This window comes from Rhinoraja longicauda, chromosome 34, assembly GCF_053455715.1.
Source record: "Rhinoraja longicauda isolate Sanriku21f chromosome 34, sRhiLon1.1, whole genome shotgun sequence".
Lineage (NCBI taxonomy): Eukaryota > Metazoa > Chordata > Chondrichthyes > Rajiformes > Arhynchobatidae > Rhinoraja > Rhinoraja longicauda.
Window position 1 is genome coordinate 23,112,507 of NC_135986.1, and position 23,152 is coordinate 23,135,658.

Consider the following 23,152-nt stretch of genomic DNA (forward strand, 5'->3'; position numbering starts at 1 on the left):
GGCGGGACTGACGCCGGGGCGGAGCTGGCGCATGGGGCGGGGCTGGTATGGGGGCGGGGCTGGTGCTGGGGGCGGGGCTGTGCTGGTGCGGAGGCAGGGCTGGTGCTGGGGGGGAGGGGCATCGGGGGAGGGTGCACCGGCTGCGGGTCCGGGCGGCGGCGGCGGCGGAGCGGAAGTTCCGGGGACTGTTGTGACGGTGACACCTCCGGCCCACTTCCGGGACCCGGACTCGGCGGTTACCCGGGCAACGGCGCGGTGAGGGGGGAGGGAGCGCCGCGCTGTGGGGGGTGGGGGGGGAAGAGAGGGAGCGCCGCGCTGTGGGGGGGGGAGGGAGGGAGCGCTGTTGGGGGAGGGAGTGAGGGAGCGCCGCGCTGTGGGGGGGGTGATTGAGGGAGCGCCGCGCCGTGGGGGGGAGTGAGGGAGCGCCGCGCTGTGGGGGGGGAGGGAGCGCCGCGCTGTGGGGGGGGGAGGGAGCGCCGCGCTGTGTGGGGCTGGGGAGGGAGGGAGCGCCGCGCTGTGGGGGGGAGTGAGGGAGCGCCGCGCTGTGTGGGGCTGGGGAGGGAGGGAGCGCCGCGCTGTGGGGGGGGAGGGGGGGAGTGAGGGAGGGAGCGCCGCGCTGTGGGGGGGGAGGGAGCGCCGCGCTGTGGGGGGGGGGGAGTGAGGGAGGGAGCGATGAGGGAGGGAGCGCCGCCGCGCTGTGGGGGGGGGGGAGGGGAGCGCCCGCGCTGTGGGGGGGGGGGGGGGGGGGGGGGAGTGAGGGAGGAGCGCCGCGCTGTGGGGGGGGGGAGTGAGGGAGCGCCGCGCTGTGGGGGGGGGGGGGGGGGAGTGAGGGAGTGCTGGTTCATGTTACCAATCTCCATTGCTGACCAGGACAGAGTTGTGTGATCGCCATCACGGAGCAACCAGTGGGACCGGACCGTGCTGTGTTACACACCGGCACCCGCGCTGTAGCGGCGACCACATCTCCACAGGTACTTCACCAGCCCTGAACATCTTTGGGACAGCATGAAATATATGGCACCACGTACAGTCCATGTACAGGTCCATACAGTCCATGTACAGGTCCATGTACAGGTCCATACAGTCCATGTACAGGTCCATGTACAGGTCCATACAGTCCATGTACAGGTCCATGTACAGTCCATGTACAGGTCCATGTACAGTCCATGTACAGGTCCATGTACAGTCCATGTACAGGTCCATACAGTCCATGTACAGGTCCATGTACAGGTCCATATAGTCCATGTACAGGTCCATGTACAGTCCATGTACAGTCCATGTACAGGTCCATACAGTCCATGTACAGGTCCATACAGTCCATGTACAGGTCTATACAGTCCATGTACAGGTCCATACAGTCCATGTACAGGTCCATGTACAGGTCCATATAGTCCATGTACAGGTCCATGTACAGTCCATGTACAGGTCCATACAGTCCATGTACAGGTCCATGTACAGGTCCATATAGTCCATGTACAGGTCCATGTACAGTCCATGTACAGGTCCATACAGTCCATGTACAGGTCCATACAGTCCATGTACAGGTCCATGTACAGGTCCATATAGTCCATGTACAGGTCCATATAGTCCATGTACAGGTCCATACAGTCCATGTACAGGTCCATGTACAGATCCATACAGTCCATGTACAGTCCATGTACAGTCCATGTACAGCTCCACATACAGTCCATGTACAGGTCCATATTGTCCATGTACAGGTCCATACAGTCCATGTACAGTCCATGTACAGGTCCATACAGTCCATGTACAGGTCCATGTACAAGTCCATATAGTCCATGTACAGGTCCATATAGTCCATGTACAGGTCCATACAGTCCATGTACAGTCCATGTACAGGTCCATACAGTCCATGTACAGTCCCTTTACAGTCCATGTACAGCTCCACATACAGTCCATGTACATGTCCATATAGTCCATGTACAGGTCCATATAGTCCATGTACAGTCCATGTACAAGTCCATACAGTCCATGTACAGTCCCTACAGTAGATCCACATGCAGTCCATGTACAGTCCACATACAGTCCATATACAGCTCCACATGCAGTCCATGTACAGTCCATGTACAGTCCCTATATAGATCCACATGCAGTCCACGTACAGTCCATATACAGCTCCACATGCAGTCCATGTACAGATCCACATACAGTCCATGTACAGATCCACATACAGTCCATGTACAGTCCATATACAGATCCACATGCAGTCCATATACAGATCCACATGCAGTCCATGTACAGCTCCATATATGGTCCATGTACAGATCCACATACGGTCCATGTACCGGTCCATGTACAGTTCATATATAGCTCCACATGCGGTCCATGTACAGATCCACATGCGGTCCATGTACAGATCCACATGCAGTCCATGTACAGATCCACATACAGTCTATGTACAGGTCCACATGCAGTCCATATACAGCTCCACATGCAGTCCATGTACAGGTCCACATACAGTCCATGTACAGATCCACATACAGTCCATGTACAGTCCATATACAGATCCACATGCAGTCCATATACAGATCCACATGCAGTCCATGTACAGCTCCACATATGGTCCATGTACAGATCCACATACGGTCCATGTACCGGTCCATGTACAGTTCATATATAGCTCCACATGCGGTCCATGTACAGATCCACATGCGGTCCATGTACAGATCCACATGCAGTCCATGTACAGATCCACATACAGTCTATGTACAGGTCCACATGCAGTCCATATACAGCTCCACATGCAGTCCATGTACAGGTCCACATACAGTCTATGTACAGGTCCACGTACAGTCCATATACAGGTCCATATACAGCTCCACATGCAGTCCATGTACAGATCCACATACGGTCCATGTACAGGTCCATATACAGTCCATGTACAGTCCAGATACAGTCCATGTACAGTCCAGATACGGTCTATGTACAGATCCACATACAGTCCATGTACAGATCCACATGTGGTCCATATACAGCTCCACGTGCAGCCCATGTGCAGATCCATATACAGTCCATGTGTGGAAAAAGTTACCCCTCAGATTCCTGTAAAGTCTTTTCACCTTAAAGCTATGCCCTCTGGTTCTCAATAAACAATAGACAATAGGTGCAGGATTAGGCCATTCGGCCCTTCGAGCCGGCACCACAATTCACTGTGATCATGGCTGATCATTCTCAATCAGTGCCCCTTTCCTGCCTTCTCCCCGTACCCCCTGACTCCGCCATCATTAACTCTATCTAACTTCGTAAGATGTTTAAGGTAATTCCTTTCTTCTTCCCTCCCACCCCCTCTCTGGTTCTACCGTTCGCCCGCCTCTCGAATGGACGAAGCTGCCCGGTGCGCTTGGGGAGGGGGCTGAAGCTCCCGGAGTTCAAACATGGAGTCCAGGGGAGAGGAGATGGGTCCGGTCTGCCCCAACCCACTCTTCCTGCAGTGGCTGGTGGAGTGGCGGGACGTGGCGGTGGAAAGGCAGCACAAGTCGCAAGTCGTCTATGAGAAGGTTTGTCCGTGGCACCGCGTGTCGGCCGGTGGGGGGAAGGGGTTGGCCACGTGGTCCCTTCTGCAGACTGCTGGGTCCGAACCGATCTCGTCACGGTGGCGCAGCGGTAGAGTTGCTGCCTTACAGCGAATGCAGCGCCGGAGACCCGGGTTCCATCCCGACTACGGGCGCCGTCTGTACGGAGTTTGCACGTTCTCCCCGTGACCTGCGTGGGTTTTCTCCGAGATCTTCGGTTTCTTCCCACACTCCAAAGACGTGCAGGTTTGTAGGTTAATTGGCTTGGTATAAATGTAAAAATTGTCCCCAGTGTGTGTAGGATAGTGTTAGTGTGCGGGGATCGCTGGTCGGCGCGGACCCGGTGGGCCAAAGGGTCTGTTTCAGCACTGTATCTCCAAACTAAACTAAACTAAACTATACTAAAAATCTGCCCGCATGTGATCCAGATCCCTCCGTTCCTTGCACTTCCATGAGGCTATCTAACCTCCTCTTAAAAACGCCTCTATCGTATCTGCCTCCACCACCACCCCTGGCAGTGCGTTCCAGGTCTCGCCTCCTCCTGTGCTGAAGTGCAGGCAGTTCAAACCCAGCGTGTGTCGAGGTACAGTGAAAAGCTTTTGTCGCGTGCCAACCAGCCAGCAGAAAGACTGTGCATGATTACAATCGAGCTGTCCATAGTGCACAGATACAGGATGAGGGAATAACGTTTAGTGCAAGATAAAGGCAGTTGAAAGACTGGAGCGACTGGGCTTGTATACACTGGAATTTAGAAGGATGAGAGGAGATCTTATCGAAACGTATAAGATTATTAAGGGGTTGGACACGTTAGAGGCAGGAAACATGTTCCCAATGTTGGGGGAGTCCAGAACAAGGGGCCACAGTTTAAGAATAAGGGGTAGGCCATTTAGAACGGAGCTGAGGAAAAACCTTTTCAGTCAGAGAGTTGTGAATCTGTGGAATTCTCTGCCTCAGGAGGCAGTGGAGGCCAATTCTCTGAATGCATTCAAGAGGGAGCTAGATAGAGCTCTTAAGGATAGCGGAGTGAGGGGGTATGGGGAGAAGGCAGGAACGGGGTACTGATTGAGAATGATCAGCCATGATCACATTGAATGGCGGTGCTGACTCGAAGGGCCGAATGGCCTCCTCCTGCACCTATTGTCTATTGTCTATAAAGTCCGATCAAAGATGGTACAACGGTCTCCAATGAGGTAGATAGTAGTTCTGGACCACTCTTGAGCTGTTGTTAGGCTGGTTCAGTTGATGTTTCCACTGGTGGGAGAGTCTAGGACCAGAGGGCACAGCCTCAGAATTAAAGGACGTTCCTTTAGGAAGGAGATGAGGAGGAATTTCTTTAGTCAGAGGGCGGTGAATCTGTTAAATTCATTGCCAGGGTCGTGGAGGCCAAGTAAATGGCAGAGTTGGATAGATTGTTGATTAGTGCGGGTGTCAGGGGTTACGGGGAGAAGGCAGGAGAATGGGGTCAGGAGGGAGAGATAGATCAGCCATGATTGAATGGTGGAGTAGACTTGATGGGCCAAATGGCCTAATTCTGCTCCTATCACTTATGACCCGGCGGGGGATACTTTATGTGGTGCCCTTTATGTGGCGACGCTTTGCATACCTTGCAAAACAGGGAATGTCACTGTGACTTGGCTCACGTGACAATATAAAGTATTTATCCATCCATTCATTCATTCAATCATTCATTCATTCATTCATTCATTCATTCATTCATTCATTCTTTAATTCATTCATTTGTTCGTTCATTCGTTCATTCATTAATTAATTCATTCATTCTTTCATTCATTTATTCATTCGTTCATTCATTCGTTATTTAATTTATTCATTCATTCAATAATTCATTCATTCTTTCATTCATTAATTCATTCGTTCTTTCTTTCATTCGTTAATTCATTCGTTCATTCTTTCATTCATTAATTCATTCGTTCATTAATTAATTTCGTTCATTCATTCTTTCATTCATTAATTCATTCGTTCATTCTTTCATTCATTAATTCATTCATTCATTAATTCATTCGTTCATTCTTTCATTCATTAATTCATTCGTTCATTCTTTCATTCATTAATTCTTTCATTCATTCATTCTTCATTCAATTAATTCATTCGGTCTTTCATTCATTAATTAATTCATTAATTCATTCGTTCATTCTTTCATTCATTAATTCATTCGTTCATTCATTAATTAATTCGTTCATTCTTTCATTCATTAATTCATTCGTTCATTCTTTCATTCATTCTTTCATTCATTCATTAATCCATTCATTCTTTAATTAATTAATTAATTTGTTTATTCATTCATTAGTTCATTCACTCGGTCTTTCATTCATTCTTTCATTCATTCATTAATCCATTCATTCTTTAATTAATTAATTCATTTGTTTATTCATTCATTAATTCATTCATTCGGTCTTTCATTCATTCCTTCATTCATTCGGTCTTTCATTCATTCCTTCGTTCATTCTTTCATTCATTAATTCATTTGTTCATTCTTTCATTCATTAATTCATTCGTTCATTAATTCATTAATTAATTCATTCGTTCATTCTTTCATTCGTTCATTCTTTCGTTTATTAATTCATTAATTAATTCATTCGGTCTTTCATTCCTTCATCGGTCCGTTTGTTCGCTCATCCGTCCCTTCATTCTCCGGACTGCAGGCCATCCGGTCGCTGATCATGTACCCCCTGCCGCTGCGTAACGGGCGAGAGGCGAGGATTCTCTACGGCTTCGGCGATGGCATCTGCAACCGTCTGGACGAGAAGCTGGCCGAGTACTTCGCCGAGCACGGTGGGTGCCGTTTGAGAAAACTTTACAACGCAACGCAAAGATCAGGGGGGAGGAAAGGCCATCGAGACCTTACTGAAGAGTCTGGGCAAGAGACCCTGCGCATCTGCCCGATCTATTCCGCTCATGATTTTGTACACATGATTAACCAGCGTCAGATACAGAGATCGCTAAGAGATTGCCCATCGAGCAATGATTCACCTCCTCCTTATACACAGAATTTTCCTTTGTTGTGTTTAGGTTAGTTTGTTGTCACGTATACTGGGGCAGAAGGGCCTGTTTCCACGCTGTACCTCTAAAGTCCAAAGTAATAGAAACATAGAAAGTAGGTGCAGGAGGAGGCCGTTTGGCCCTTCGAGCCAGCACCGCCGTTCATTGTGATCACGGCTGATCATCCACAATCAATAACCTGTGCCTGCCTTCACCCCATATCCCTTGATTCCGCTAGCCCCAAGAGCTCTATCCGACTCTCTCTTAAATCCATCCAGTGAATTGGTCTGAAGAAGGGTCTCGACCCGAAATGTCGCCCATTCCTTCTCTCCGCATTAACCAAACTGATCTCCCGGTGGCTGAGCACTTCAACTCCCCCTCCCACTCCCAGTCTGACCTTTCTGTCATGGGCCTCCTCCAGTGCCATAGTGAGGCCCACCGGAAATTGGAGGAACAGCACCTCATATTTCGCCTGGGCAGTTTGCAGCCCAGTGGTATGAACATCGACTTCTCCAACTTTAGATAGTTCCTCTGTCCCTCTCTCCCCCTCCTCCTTCCCAGATCTCCCTCTATCTTCCTGTCTCCACCTATATCCTTCCTTTGTCCCGCCCCCCTGACATCAGTCTGAAGAAGGGTCTCGACACGAAACGTCACCCATTCCTTCTCTCCTGAGATGCTGCCTGACCCGCTGAGTTACTCCAGCATTTTGTGAATAAATACCTTCGGTTAATGAATTGGCCTCCACTGCCCTCTGTGGCAGAGAATTCCACAGATTCACAACTCTCTGGGTGAAAGTAATGTTCTATAAGATGATCACATCCCCCTCATCCTCCTGCGCTCCGAGGAATAGAGTCCGAGCCTGCTCAACCTCTCCCTGTAGCTCAGGCCCCTCGAGTCCTGCCAATATTCTTGTAAATCTTTCCTTCACCCTTTCCAGCTCAACAACATCTTTCCCATAACAGGGTGACCAAGATTGAACACGAGACTCTATAAGTGTGGCTTCACCAATGTCTTGTACAATTGTAACAGAACGTCCCAACTTCGATACTCTTGTAGACTGGAGCGACTAGGCTTGTATACACTGAAATTTAGAAGGATGAGAGGAGATCTTATCGAAACGTATAAGATTATTAAGGGGTTGGACGCGTGAGAGGCAGGAAACATGTTCCCAATGTTGGGGGAGTCCAGAACAAGGGGCCACAGTTTAAGAATAAGGGGTCGGCCATTTAGAACGGAGATGAGGAAAAACTTTTTCAGTCAGAGAGTTGTGAATCTGTGGAATTCTCTGCCTCAGAAGGCAGTGGAGGCCAATTCTCTGGATGCATTCAAGAGAGAGCTAGATAGAGCTCTTAAGGATAGCGGAGTCAGGGGGTACGGGGAGAAGGCAGGAACGGGGTACTGATTGAGAATGATCAGCCATGATCACATTGAATGGCGGTGCGTACAGGCTCGAAGGGCCGAATGGCCTCCTCCTGCACCTATTGTCTATTGTCTATTGAAAGCCTTTTTGACCGGCCTATCTACCTGCGGTACCACTTTCACTGAACGATGTACGTGTACTCCTAGATCCCTCAGATCTACAACACTCGCCAGAGCCCTGTGTATCATCATATCATATCATATATATACAGCCGGAAACAGGCCTTTTCGGCCCTCCATGTCCGTGCCGCCCAGTGATCCCCGTACATTAACACTATCCTACACCCACTAGGGACAATTTTTACATTTACCCAGCCAATTAACCTACATACCTGTACGTCTTTGGAGTGTGGGAGGAAACCGAAGATCTCGGAGAAAACCCACGCAGGTCACGGGGAGAACGTACAAACTCCTTACAGTGCAGCACCCGTAGTCAGGATCGTCCTGTGTATTTACTGTGTATGTCCTGCTGACGTTTGAACTCCCAAAGTACAACACCTCACATTTTAACGAAGAAACATTTAAAATAATCTAACCTCTAATCTAAGCTAAACCTCACACTTCTCTGTATTAAACTCCACGGGCGGTCACGGTGGCGCAGCGGTAGAGTTGCTGCCTCACAGCGAATGCAGCGCCGGAGACCCGGGTTCGATCCCGACTATTGGCGCTGTCTGTACGGAGTTTGTACGTTCTCCCCGTGACCACCGTGGGTTTTCTCCGAGATCTTCGGTTTCCTCCCACACTCCAAAGACGTGCAGGTTTGTAGGTTAATTGGCTTGGTAAAATGTAAAAATTGTCCCTAGTGTGTGTAGGATAGTGTTAGTGTGCAGGGATCGCTGGGCGGCGCGGACCCGGTGGGCCGAAGGGCCTGTTTCCGCGCCGTATCTCTAAATCTAATCTCGAAACGTCACCCATTCAATAGACAATAGGTGCAGGAGGAGGCCATTCGGCCCTTCGCGCCAGCACCGCCATTCAATGTGATCATGGCTGATCATTCTCAATCAGTACCCCGTTCCTGCCCTCTCCCCATACCCCCTGACTCCGCTATCCTTAAGAGCTCTATCTAGCTCTCTCTTGAATGCATTCAGAGAATTGGCCTCCACTGCCTTCTGAGGCAGAGAATTACACAGATTTACAACTCTCTGACTGAAAAAGTTTTTCCTCATCTCCGTTCTAAATGGCCGACCCCTTATTCTTAAACTGTGTGGCACCTGGTTCTGGACTCCCCCAACATCGGGAACATGTTTCCTGCCTCTAACGTGTCCAACATCTTAATAATCTTATACGTTTCGATAAGATCCCCTCTCATCCTTCTAAATTCCAGTGTATTCCTTCTCTCCAGAGACGCCGCTTGTCCCGCCAGCTTTTTTGTGTCCATCTTCGGTGTCAACCAGCCTCTGCGCGTTTGACCCGATGCTTTGGGCCTGTTTTGATTCCAGGGGGAGATGCGCCCATCCACTACGTGTGTGACCCCGTTCCCCTGAGCGCGGCGTGGGCGGAGAGGAAGAACGCTCCCTGCGCTAGGTCCCCGGGGAAGGCCGCGAGCTGCTGGGCCGCCGTGGGCCTGTCTGAGGACGACGACGCGGCAGACCGGAGGCCGTCTCCTTCCGTGAGTACGAGGGGGGTGGGTGGGGGTGGGGGGAGGCGGGGGGTACATGGTCAGAAGCAGGGCCGAGGAAGACGGTTTGGATAATGGTGTTTCATTGCTGCAGGGATGTTACATGGAAACAATTTTCTTTTCCCCCGTGGACTGTTTTTTCCCTAAGACAGCTTTTTTTCCTGCTTTTCAATTTTAATGTATGTCCATATACGAAAATAACTGCAGATGCTGGTACAAATCGAAGGTATTTATTCACAAAATGCTGGAGTAACTCAGCAGGTCAGGCAGCATCTCAGGAGAGAAGGAATGGGTCACCCATTCCTTCTCTCCTGAGATGCTGCCTGACCTGCTGAGTTACTCCAGCACTCTGTGACTTTGTCCCGCCCCCCTGACATCAGTCTGAAGAAGGGTCTCGACCCGAAACGTCACCCATTCCTTCTCTCCTGAGATGCTGCCTGACCCGCTGAGTTACTCCAGCATTTTGTGAATAAATACCTTAATGTATGTCCTGCTGTCATTTGAATTCCCCAAATTCAACACCTCACATTTTAACGAAGAAACACTTTAAATAATCTAATCTCTAATCTAAATTAAACCTCACACTTCTCTGTGTTGAACTCCAACTTTTAATTCTCGATCAAAATCACGTTACAGTTTTGATAGTAGGTAAGTTTTGATAGTAGGTAAGTTCTGATAGTAGGTAAGTTCTGATAGTAGGTATAGAAACGTACAAAATTCTCAAGGGGTTGGAGAGGCTAGATGCAGGAAGATTGTTCCCGATGTTGGGGAAGTCCAGAACAAGGGGTCACAGTTTAAGGATAAGGGGGAAGTCTTTTAGGACCGAGATGAGAAAGTTTTTTTTCACACAGAGAGTGGTGAGTCTGTGGAATTCTCTGCCACAGAAAGTAGTTGAGGCCAGTTCATTGGCTATATTTAAGAGGGAGTTAGATGTGGCTAAAGGGATCAGGGGGTATGGAGAGAAGGCAGGTACGGGATACTGAGTTGGATGATCAGCCATGATCATATTGAATGGCGTTGCAGGCTTGAATGGCCTACTCCTGCACCTACTTTCTATGTAAGTTTTGATAGTAGCTAATCTTTTATCATATCATATCATATCATATACACACAGCCGGAAACAGGCCTTTTCGGCCCACCAAGTCCGTGCCGCCCAGTGATCCCCGCACATTAACACCATCCTACACCCACTAGGGACAACTTTTACATTTACCCAGCCAATTAACCTACATACCTGTACGTCTTTGGAGTGTGGGAGGAAACCGAAGATCTCGGAGTAAACCCACGCAGGTCACGGGGAGAACGTACAAACTCCTTACAGTGCAGCACCCGTAGTCAGGATCGAACCTGAGTCTCCGGCGCTGCATTCGCTGTAAAGCAGCAACTCTACCGCTGCGCTACCGTGCCGCCCTTTTATTTTGTCTTTTTCTTTTCTTCCCCTTATACTGCACATAATTGTAAAATGAATTCTCATTTGCATTTTTGTGAAGCTCAATAAAATAATAAAATATAGTCACAAAAAAACGTTACAACCAATGTTGGCCTAGGTAATCCTAATTCATCAGTGTGAAGAAGGGTCTCGACCTGAAACGTCACCCATTCCTTCTCTCCAGAGATGCTGCCTGTCCCGCTGAGTTACTCCAGCTCTTTGTGTCTATCTTTGATTTAAACCAGCATCTGCTGTTCTTTCCGACACATTCCTAATTCATCACCTGCACTGTTACCCTAAGATCATTGTGAGGAAGGACATCCTTGCTATCATATTTATTTTTTTCATATTTCAGATACAGCGCGGAAACAGGCCTTTTCGGCCCACCAAGTCCGCACCGCCCAGCGATCCCCGCACATTAACACTATCCTACACACACTAGGGACAATTTTTACATTTACCCAGTCAATTAACCTACATACCTGTACGTCTTTGGAGTGTGGGAGGAAACCGAAGATCTCGGAGAAAACCCACGCAGGTCACGGGGAGAACGTACAAACTCCTTACAGTACAGCACCCGTAGTCAGGATCGAACCTGAGTCTCCGGCGCTGCATTCGCTGTAAGGCAGCAACTCTACCGCTGCGCCACCGTGCCGCCCTATCGAGGCAGTGCAGCGTAGGTTCACCAGGTTAATCCCCGGGATGGCGGGACTGTCATATGAGGGAAGATTGGAAAGACTGGGGCTTGTATTCACTGGAGTTTAGAAGGATGAGAGGGGGATCTTATAGAGACGTATAAAACCAATGCAGGAGGGTTGGACCCCACGAGTCCACGTGGTCTAGTAAAATGATAAAAGGACTGGACAAGCTAGATGCAGGAAAAATGTTCCCAATGTTGGGCGAGTCCAGAACCAGGGGCCACACACAGTCTAAGAATAAAGGGGAGGCCATTTAACACTGAGGCGAGAAAAAACTTTTTCACCCAGAGAGTTGTGAATTTGTGGAATTCTCTGCCACAGAGGGCAGTGGAGGCCGAATCACTGGATGAATCTAAAAGAGAGTTAGATAGAGCTCTAGGGGCTAGCGGAATCAAGGGATACGGGGAGAGGACAGGAACGGGGTACTGATTGTGGATGATCAGCCATGATCGCAGCGAATGGCGGTGCTGGCTCGAAGGGCCGAATGGCCTCCTCCTGCATGTATTTTCTGTGTCATGGAAGATCTACCTTGTCGTTCATGGGTAACCGAGCGATTGATGTAGCGGGGCCAAGGGCTGGGCTGTTCAATGCCGCGCTCTAACTCCCACCGTTCCACCCCCCCCCCCCAAAACAGAAAAGGAGGCGTCACGAGAATCGAGAGGAACAGGACTACAAGCCGCAGAAGCGATCGGGCGGGTACGCGCTGCTGCTGACCTTCTACAGAGAGGCCAAGGTACGTGGGGGAGCTCGGTGGGAGGGGGGGGGGGGGTGTGGGGGGGGGTGACTGTGCGGGACCACCGCAGGAACGTTGACGGAAGCGCCACGGGAAGCATCTCATCGCAATGTGATGAATGAATGAACGAATTAATGAATTAATGAATGAATAAACGAATGAATGGATTAATTAATGAGTTAATTAATTAATTAATTATGAATGAATAAACGAATGAATGAACGAATGAATGAATGAATGAATGAACTAATGAATGAATGAACTAATGAATGAATTAATGAATGAATTAATGAATTAATGAATGAACGAATGAATGAATTAATGAATTAACGAACTAATGAATGAATAAGATTTCTAGACCACTGGGATCTCTTCTGGGCTAGGGGTGACTTGTACAAAAGGGACGGGTTACATCTTAACAGCAGGGGGACAAACATTCTGGCAGGCAGGTTTGCTAGTGTGACACCTGTGGCTTTAAACTAAGTAGTGGGGGGGAGGGGTTGACAAATTGTGAATATGAAGATGAGGTTAAAGGGAATACAGGAGATATTGCAGAAGACTCGGAAGAATGGGAACAGAAGTTCTAGAGGGGAAAAGAGATTAAGGGCAGGGCCATTTGTGACCGATGTGAGAGGGGAGGTAAATACAGAAGTTAAAGTGTTGTACTTAAATGCGCGTAGTATAAAAAATAAAGTGGATGAGCTTGAGGCTCAGTTAGTCATGGGCAAGTATGATGTTGTAGGGATCACTGAGACATGGCTACAAGAGGACCAGAGCTGGGAACTGAATATTCAGGGGTACACAACGTATAGAAAAGACAGACAGGTGGGCAGAGGGGGTGGGGTTGCTCTGCTGGTAAGGAATGATATTCATTCCCTTGCAAGGGGTGACATAGAATCAGGAGATGTTGAATCAGTATGGATAGAAATGAGGAATTGTAAGGGTAAAAAGACCCTAATGGGAGTTATCTATAGGCCCCCAAACAGTAGCCTCGACATAGGGTGCAAGTTGAATCAGGAGATAAAATTGGCATGTCACAAATGTAATGCTACGGTGGTTATGGGAGATTTCAACATGCAGGTAGACTGGGAAAATCAGGTTGGACCCCAGGAAAGAGAGTTTGTAGAGTGCCTTCGAGATGGATTCTTAGAACAGCTTGTACTGGAGCCTACCAGGGAGAAGGCAATTCTGGATTTAGTGTTGTGTAATGATCCTGATCTGATAAGGGGACTAGAGGTAAAAGAGCCATTAGGAGGCAGTGATCACAACATGATAAGTTTTACTCTGCAAATGGAAAGGCAGAAGGGAAAATCGGAAGTGTCGGTATTACAGTATAGCAAAGGGGATTACAGAGGCATGAGGCAGGAGCTGGCCAAAATTGACTGGAAGGAGGCCCTAGCAGGGAAGACGGTAGAACAGCAATGGCAGGTATTCCTGGGAATAATGCAGAGGTTGCAGGATCAATTTATCCCAAAGAGGTGGAAAGACTCTAAGGGGAGTAAGAGACACCTGTGGCTGACGAGGGAAGTCAAGGACGGCATAAAAATTAAGGAGAGGAAGTATAACATAGCAAAGAAGAGTGGGAAGACAGAGGATTGGGACTCTTTTAAAGAGCAACAAAAGTTAACTAAAAAGGCAATACAGGGAGAAAAGATGAGGTACGGGGGTAAACTAGCCAATAATATAAAGGAGGATAGCAAAAGTTTTTTTCGGTACGTGATGAGGAAAAAAATAGTCAAGGCAAATGTGGGTCCCTTGAAGACAGAAGCAGGGGAATTTATTATGGGGAACAAATAAATGGCAGACAAGTTAAACCGTTACTTTGGATCTGTGTTTACTGAGGAAGATACACACAATCTCCCAAATGTTCTAGGGGCCGGAGAACCTAGGGTGATGGAGGAACTGAAGGAAATCCACATTAGGCAGGAAATGGTTTTGGGTAGACTGATGGGACTGAAGGCTGATAAATCCCCAGGGCCTGATGGTCTGCATCCCAGGGTACTTAAGGAGGTGGCTCTAGAAATAGTGGAAGCATTGGAGATCATTTTTCAATGTTCTATAGATTCAGGATCAGTTCCTGTGGATTGGAGGAAAGCAAATGTTATCCCACTTTTTAAGAAAGGAGGGAGAGAGAAAACGGGTAATTATAGACCAGTTAGTCTGACATCAGTGGTGGGGAAGATGCTGGAGTCAATTATAAAAGACGAAATTGCTGAGCATTTGGATAGCAGTAACAGGATCATTCCGAGTCAGCATGGATTTACGAAGAGGAAATCATGCTTGACAAATCTACGGGAATTTTTTGAGGATGTAACTAGGAAAATTGACAGGGGAGAGTCAGTGGATGTGGTGTACCTCGACTTTCAGAAAGCCTTCGACAAGGTCCCACATAGGAGATTAGTGGGCAAAATTAGAGCACATGGTATTGGGGGTAGGGTACTGACATGGATAGAAAATTGGTTGACAGACAGAAAGCAAAGAGTGGGGATAAATGGGTCCCTTTCGGAATGGCAGGCAGTGATCAGTGGGGTACCGCAAGGTTCGGTGCTGGGACCCCAGCTATTTACGATATACATTAATGACTTAGATGAAGGGATTAAAAGTACCATTAGCAAATTTGCAGATGATACTAAGCCGGGGGGTAGTGTGAATTGTGAGGAAGATGCAATAAGGCTGCAGGGTGACTTGGACAGGTTGTGTGAGTGGGCGGATACATGGCAGATGCAGTTTAATGTAGATAAGTGTGAGGTTATTCACTTTGGAAGTAAGAATAGAAAGGCAAATTATTATCTGAATGGTGTCAAGTTAGGAAGAGGGGATGTTCAACGAGATCTGGGTGTCCTAGTGCATCAGTCACTGAAAGGAAGCATGCAGGTACAGCAGGCAGTGAAGAAAGCCAATGGAATGTTGGCCTTCGTAACAAGAGGAGTTGAGTACAGGAGCAAAGAGGTCCTTCTACAGTTGTACCGGGCCCTGGTGAGACCGCACCTGGAGTACTGTGTGCAGTTTTGGTCTCCAAATTTGAGGAAGGATATTCTTGCTATTGAGGGCGTGCAGCGTAGGTTCACTAGGTTGATTCCCGGAATGGCGGGACTGTCGTATGTTGAAAGGCTGGAGCAATTAGGCTTGTATACACTGGAATTTAGAAGGATGAGGGGGGATCTTATTGAAACATATAAGATAATTAGGGGATTGGACACATTAGAGGCAGGAAACATGTTCCCAATGTTGGGGGAGTCCAGAACTAGGGGCCACAGTTTAAGAATAAGGGGTAGGCCATTTAGAACGGAGATGAGGAAGAACTTTTTCAGTCAGAGAGTGGTGAAGGTGTGGAATTCTCTGCCTCAGAAGGCAGTGGAGGCCAGTTGTATAAGAAAATAACTGCAGATGCTGGTACAAATCGATTTATTCACAAAATGCTGGAGTAACTCAGCAGGTCAGGCAGCATCTCGGGAGAGAAGGAATGGGTGACGTTTCGGGTCGAGACCCTTCTTCAGACTGATGTCGGGGGTGGGACAAAGGAAGGATATAGGTGGAGACAGGAAGATAGAGGGAGATCTGGGAAGGAGGAGGGGAAGGGAGGGACAGAGGAGCTATCTGAAGTTGGAGAAGTCGACGTTCATACCACCGGGCCGCAAACTGCCCAGGCGAAATATGAGGTGCTGCTCCTCCAACTTCCGGCGGGCCTCACCATGGCACTGGAGGAGGCCCATGACAGAGAGGTCAGACTGGGAATGGGAGGGGGAGTTAAAGTGCTGGGCCACCGGGAGATCAGTTGCGTTAATGCGGACCGAGCGCAGGTGTTCAGCGAAGCGATCGCCGAGCCTGCGCTTGGTTTCGCCGATATAGATAAGTTGACATCTAGAGCAGCGGATGCAATAGATGAGGTTGGAGGAGGTGCAGGTGAACCTCTGTCTCACCTGGAAAGAATGTTTGGGTCCTTTGATGGAGTTGAGGGGGGAGGTAAAGGGACAGGTGTTGCATCTCGTGCGGTTGCAAGGGAAAGTGCCCGGGGTTAGGGTGGTTTGGGTAGGAAGGGACGAGTGGACCAGGGAGTTGCGGAGGGAACGGTCTCTGCGGAACGCAGAGAGGGGAGGGGATGGGAAGATATGGCCAGTGGTGGGGTCCTGTTGTAGGTGACGGAAATGTTGGTGGATAATATGTTGGATCCGCTGGCTGGTGGGGTGGAAGGTGAGAACGAGGGGGATCCTGTCCTTGTTGCGAGTGTGGGGATGGGGAGCAAGAGCGGAGCTGCGGGAGGCCAGTTCGTTGGATGCTTTCAAGAGAGAGCTGGATAGAGCTCTTAAGGATAACGGAGTGAGGGGGTATGGGGAGAAGGCAGGAACGGGGTACTGATTGAGAGTGATCAGCCATGATCGCATTGAATGGCGGTGCTGGCTCGAAGGGCTGAATGGCCTACTCCTGCACCTATTGTCTATTGTCTATTGTCTAAACGAACAAATTAATTAATTAATTAATGAACGACTGAATGAATAAATGAATGAATTAATGAATGAATGAATGAACAATTAATGAATGAATGAATGAATTAATGAATGAATGAACGAATGAACGAATGAACGAATTAATTAATTAATTAATTGATTAATTGATTAATGAATGAATTAACGAATGAATGAACGAATGAATGAACTAATGAATGAATGAACTAATGAATGAATGAATGAACGAATGAATGAACGAATGAATGAAAGAATGAATGAACGAATGAAATAATGAATGAATGGATGGATAAATACTTTATATTGTCACGTGTGCCAAGCCACAGTGACATTCCCTGTTTTGCAAGGTATGCAAAGCGTCGCCACATAAAGGGCACCACATAAGGTATCCCCCGCCCGGTCATAAGTGATAGGAGCAGAATCAGGCCATTCGGCCCAACCTCCCTTCCTCCTGCACCTCATGCTGCCTCGGCAAGGCCAGCAGCGTCATCAAGGACCAGTCTCACCCCCGACCCCCCCGGTCACTCCCCCTTCTCCCAACAGGCAAGAGGTACAGAAGTGTGAAAACGCACACCTCCAGATTCGGGGACAGTCTCTTCCCAGGTCGACACAAAATGCCGGAGTCGTGTAAGAAAATAACTGCAGATGCCGGTACAAATCGAAGGTATTTATTCACAAAATGCTGGAGTAACTCAGCAGGTCAGGCAGCATCTCAGGAGAGAAGGAATGGGTGACGTTTCGGGTCGAGACCCTTCTTCAGACTGATGTCAGGGGGGCAGGACAAAGGAAGGATATAGGTGGAGACAGGAAGGCAGTGGGAGATCTGGGAAGGAGGAGCGGAAGAGAGGGACAGGGGAACTATCTAAAGTTGGAGAAGTTGATGTTCATACCACTGGGCTGCAAGCTGCCCAAGCGAAATATGAGGTGCTGTTCCTCCAATTTGCGGTGGGCCTCACTATGGCACTGGAGGAGGCCCATGACAGAAAGGTCAGACTGGGAATGGGAGGGGGAGTTGAAGTGCTGAGCCACCGGGAGATCAGGTTGGTTAAGGCGGACTGAGCGAAGGTGTTAAGCGAAACGATCGCAGAGCCTGCGTTTGGTCTCGCCGATGTAGAGAACTCGATGTAAAGAAGCTTCCGCAGTCTGAAGAAGGGTCTCGACCCAAAACGCCTCCCATTCCTTCTCTCCCGAGATGCTGCCTGACCCGCTGAGTTACTCCAGCATTTTGTGTCTACCTTCGATTTCGACCAGTTTTTTTGCTACAGTTTCTTCCCAGCTGTTATCAGGCAACTGAACCGTCCTCTTATCAGCTAGAATGTGGTCCTGACCTCCTATCTCAGTCGTTCAATGGTCAACTGTGCTTTTATTGTCAATGTGCAAAGGGAAAACTTATAGTGAAATTATTTTCTTACAAACAGTCCAGTAGAGTCTAGCCATGCCTAAGTTCATAAGTGACAGGAGCAGAATGAGGCCATTCGGCCCATCAAGTCTACTCCGCCATTCAATCGTGGCTGATCTATCTCTCCCTCCCAACCCCATTCTCCTGCCTTCTCCCCATAACCCCTGACACCCGCACTGATCAAAGATCTATCTATCTCTGCCTGAAAAATATCCACTGACTTGTGGCCTCCACAGCCGTCTGTGGCAAAGAATCCCACAGATTCACCACCCTCTGATCATCCTCTCCATATCCACTCTTTCCAGGCCTTTCACGATCCACTTTCACTAGGCTAACCCCCAATTAGCAAATTGTACAAAAATAGAAATATAGAAAAAAGGTGCAGGAGGAGGCCTTTTGGCCCTTTGAGCCAGCACCGCCATTCATTGTGATCATGGCTGATCATCCACAATCAGTAACCCGTGCCTGCCTTCTCCCCATATCCCTTGATTCTGCTAGCCCCTAGAGCTCTATCTAACTCTCTTTTAAATTCATCCAGTGAATAGTCCACATGCAAGAGGCATTTTCAAAGTCTACCTCATTGGAGACCGTCGGACTATCTTTAATGGGACTTTACGGGACTTTATCTTGCACTAAACAATATTCCCTTCCTCATGTATATGTCCACTGTGGACGGCTTGATTGTAATCATGTGCAGTCTTTCCATTGACTAAACTAAGATAGGCACAAAAATGTGGAGTAACTCAGCGGGTCAGGCAGCATCTGTGGAGAAAAGGAATGGGTGACGTTTCGGGTCGAGACCCTTCTTCAGACCTGAAGTCTTGACCCGAAACGGCACCCATTCCTTTTCTCCAGAGATGCTGCCTGTCCCGCTGAGTTACTCCAGCATTTTGTGTCTACCTTCCATGTAAACCAGCTTCTGCAGTTCCCATCTACTCATTTCGTCTGCAGTTCCTTCCTAAATTAAAGTTCAGATCTGTCTCTCCCTCTCCCCCTCTCTCCCTCTCCCCCTCTCTCCCTCTCTCCCTCTCTCCCTATTTCCTCTCTCTCTCTCTCTCTCTCTCTCTCTCTCTCTCCTCTCTCTCTCTCTCTCTCTCTCTCTCTCTCTCACCCTCCCTCTCCCCTCCCTCTCCCTCTCTCCCCCTCCCCCTCTCCCTCTCCCCCTCTCCCTCTCCCTCTCTCCCTCTCCCTCCCTCTCTCCTCTCCCTCTCTCACCCTACCTCTCCCTCTCCCTCCTTCTCACCCCTCCCCTCCCTCCTCCTCTCCCTCTCCCTCCCTCACCCCCTCTCACCCCCTCTCCCTCTCTATCTCCTACTCCCTCTCCCCATCTCCCTCTCCCTATTTCCTGTCCCTCTCTCACCCCTCTCCCCTCCCCCTCTCCCCTCCCTCTCCCTCTCCCTCTCTCTATCTCTCCCCTCTCCCTCCCTCACCCCCTCCCTCCCTCTCTCCCCCTCTCTCCCTCCCTCTCCTCTCTCCGTCCCCATCTCTGCAGAAGCCGGGCTACCGAGGCTTCATGACGAAGGGTGAGCTGCAGCGGGAAGCCCAGCCCTTGTGCCGGATATCCTTCACCAACGTGAGTCACATCACCCGCTCTCCTCGTCCGCTCCTCTCCCTCCCTCCCCACGCCCGCCCCCACGCCACCCCTCCCTCCACCCACCACTGCATGGGCACCCCCGCGCCGGAATGCCCCACAGGCCCCTCGGACAATGTAACCCACCCCCCCCCACCCCAACACTGGGTCAATGTCGTAGGGTGAACTACACTCAGAACGAATAATCAGTAAACAGGGAACGTGGACACAAAATGCTGGAGTAACTCAGCGGGTCAGGCAGCATCTCGGGAGAGAAGGAATGGTGAGGTTTCGGGTTGAGACCCCTTCGTCAGCCCCCAACTGGAATCGGAATTGGGATGAATCCCACTCCCTCTCGTCTTTTATTGACACGTTGCTCTGAGCTCAGGATACCTCCAGGAAACAAAAGCTCCAGGCCACGATCAAAATCAAAACAACAACTGCACTTGTGATAACTGGATAACAAAGGTATCACAAAATGCTGGAGTAACTCAGCAGGTCAGGCAGCGTCTCGGGAGAGAAGGAATGGGTGACGTTTCGGGTCGAGACCCTTCTTCAGACTGATGTCAGGGGGGTGCGGCACGGTGGCGCAGCGGTAGAGTTGCCGCCTTACAGCGAATGCAGCGCCGGAGACTCAGGTTCGATCCTGACCACGGGCGCCGTCTGTGCGGAGTTTGTACGTTCTCCCCGTGACCTGCGTGGGTTTTCTCCGGTTTCGGTTTCCTCCCACATTCCAAAGACGTGCAGGTTTGTAGGTTAATTGCCTGGTGTAAATGTAAAAATTGTCCCTAGTGGGTGTAGGATAGTGTTGGTGTGCGGGGATCGCTGGGCGGCGTGGACCCGGTGGGCCGAAGGGCCTGTTTCTGCGCTGTATCTCAAAATCTAAATCTAAATCCAAAAACAAGATAGGATGTCAGTGGGAGACAGGAAAACTAGTGGGAGAACTGGGAAGGGGGATGGGAAAGAGAGGGACAGAGGAACTATCTGAAGTTGGAGAAGTCAATGTTCATACCGCTGGGGTGTAAAGCTGCCAAGCGAAATATGAGGTGCTGTTCCTCCAATTTGCGCTGGGCCTCACTCTGACAATGGAGGAGGCCCAGGACAGAAAGGTCAGACTGGGAGTGGGAGGGGGAGTTGAAGTGCTGAGCCACCGGGAGATCAGGTTGGTTAAGGCGGACTGAGCGAAGGTGTTGAGCGAAACGATCGCCGAGCCTGCGTTTGGTCTCGCCGACGTAGGGAAGTTGACACCTGGAACAGCGGGTGCAATAGACGAGGTCGAGGTTGGAGGAGGTGCAGGTGAACCTCTGTAGCGGGTGCATGGAACAAGCTGCCAGAGGAGGTAGTTGAGGCACAACATTTAAGAAACAGACTGGTACATGGATAGGGCAGGATTGGAGGGATATGGATCAAACGCGGGCGGGTGGGACTAGTGTACCTGGGCCCCAGCTAAAATGGACGGACTAGAGCCACTTCCCCAGGGCCGGCAGGGTGGCGCAGCGGATCGAGCTGCTGCCTCACATCGCCAGAGACCCGGGCACCGGTCCAATCCCCAGTGGGTTTTTCCCTCAGAGATCTTCGGTTTCCTCCCCCGCGCTCCAAAGACGTGCGGGTTTGTAGGTTAAGAAGATAACTGCAGATGCTGTGCAAATCGAAGGTTTTATTCACAAAATGCTGGAGTAATTTAGTGAATAAAAACGCGGTTTGTAGGTTAATTGGCTTGGTACAAGTGTAAAATTGTCCCTGGTGCGCGTAGGATAGTGTTAGTGCTCGGGGATCGCCGGTCGGCACGGACCGAAGGGCCCGTTTCCGTGCTGTATCTCTAAACAAGATCTAAAACTCGACTAGGCCTCATCCCTAGCCTCCCCACAAAACCCTTAACCAGTCCTTGCCACTCCTACTTGTCCCATTCGTGTTAGCTTTTTTTTTTTTTAAACAGTTTAAGGCGAGCTACCGTACAATGCCTGGTCATCGATTAGTGCCTTAATCCAGAAGGACCTGGTGATAAAGACGGGTTTCCCAGCCAGGTAGGGCGTGCGACCGTGACTCCCACCGATCACCTCTGGATACAGCCGTCATTCGGTGCTCCTTTTAATTTTGGTTCTTTATATATATATATATATATATATTATATATATACATTCCTCTGATCCAACAAAAACGTCCGAGTTTTTTTAACACTCTCATCCTCGTGTTGAAATTCTCCTTCTCACCTCGACACAGGGTTGCCAACTTTCTCACTCCAAAAATAAGGGACAAGGTGACGTCACCGCCCCGCGCCCACACGTGACCTCGCCCAGCCAGCGGCCACGTGCTCCCGCTCCACCAATGGCGGCCGGGAGGCGGGGTTGCAATGCAACCTCTGCCAGGCAGCCCCCAGGCCTACACTGTCCCGGGCCTACACTGTCCAGGGCCTACACTGTCCGGGCCTACAGTGTCCGGGCCTACACTGTCCGGGCCTACAGTGTCCCGGGCCTACACTGTCTTGACTTACAGTGTCCGGGCCTACACTGTCCGGACCTACACTGTCCGGCCTACACTGTCCGGGCCTACACTGTCCGGACCTACAGTGTCCGAACCTACACTGTCGGGCCCTACAGTGTCCGGGCCTACACTGTCCGGAACTACACTGTCCAGACCTACAGTGTCCAGACCTACCCAGTCCGGACCTACACTGTCCAACATATACTGTTGGACCTACACCGTACGGGACAAACCAATTTAGTTTGGAGTCGGCCATTCGGCCCTTCGGGCCAGCACCACCATTCATTATGATCATCCAGAATCAGTGCCCCGTTTCTGCTTTCTCCCCATATCCCTTGATTCCGTTAGCCCTCGAGAGCTCTATCTAACTCTCTCTTGAAAACATGCCCCCATCTAAGCTAGATCCATTTGGCCTATGTCCCTCTAAACCTTAACCTATCCATGTACCTGTCCAGATGCTTTCAAATGCTGCTATAGTCCCTGCCTCAACTACCTCTTCCGGCAGACACACGCCGATCTATTCCCTCGTGATTTTGTCCACCTCTGTAAGGATGTTATTCCCTGTTTGCATTTTGCAGTTCCCCAGAAGGTACAAAGACTTTCAACAGTCACGTTACATCAGGCGGTCACCATAATACAACAGTAGTGCCATCTTTACAATACCCTCGACCCCCCCCCCCCCACCCCGCGGCGACCAGCGATCACAGAAGGTCTCTAGAGTCCCCATGAGCACCGCGTGTGTGCGTGTTCCCTCTCCAGGGACACACGGACACAGGCCCGGAAGAGGGGCGGGCAGCCGACTCTGGCGTGACCAT

At 49.7% G+C, this 23,152-nt stretch overlaps 1 protein-coding gene across 1 annotated transcript; it reads left to right on the forward strand.

The window, feature by feature from the left end:
* The first annotated feature begins 207 nt into the window (after positions 1-207).
* Positions 208-20,319, forward strand: LOC144609635 (structure-specific endonuclease subunit MUS81-like). Its single transcript, XM_078428134.1, has 8 exons — positions 208-255; positions 871-971; positions 3,346-3,515; positions 6,191-6,320; positions 9,386-9,555; positions 12,326-12,424; positions 19,779-19,859; positions 20,245-20,319. The coding sequence occupies exons 3-8, from the start codon at positions 3,393-3,395 to the stop codon at positions 20,317-20,319; spliced, it is 678 nt and encodes a 225-aa protein (XP_078284260.1). The 5' UTR covers positions 208-255; positions 871-971; positions 3,346-3,392.
* The last annotated feature ends 2,833 nt before the right edge of the window (positions 20,320-23,152 follow it).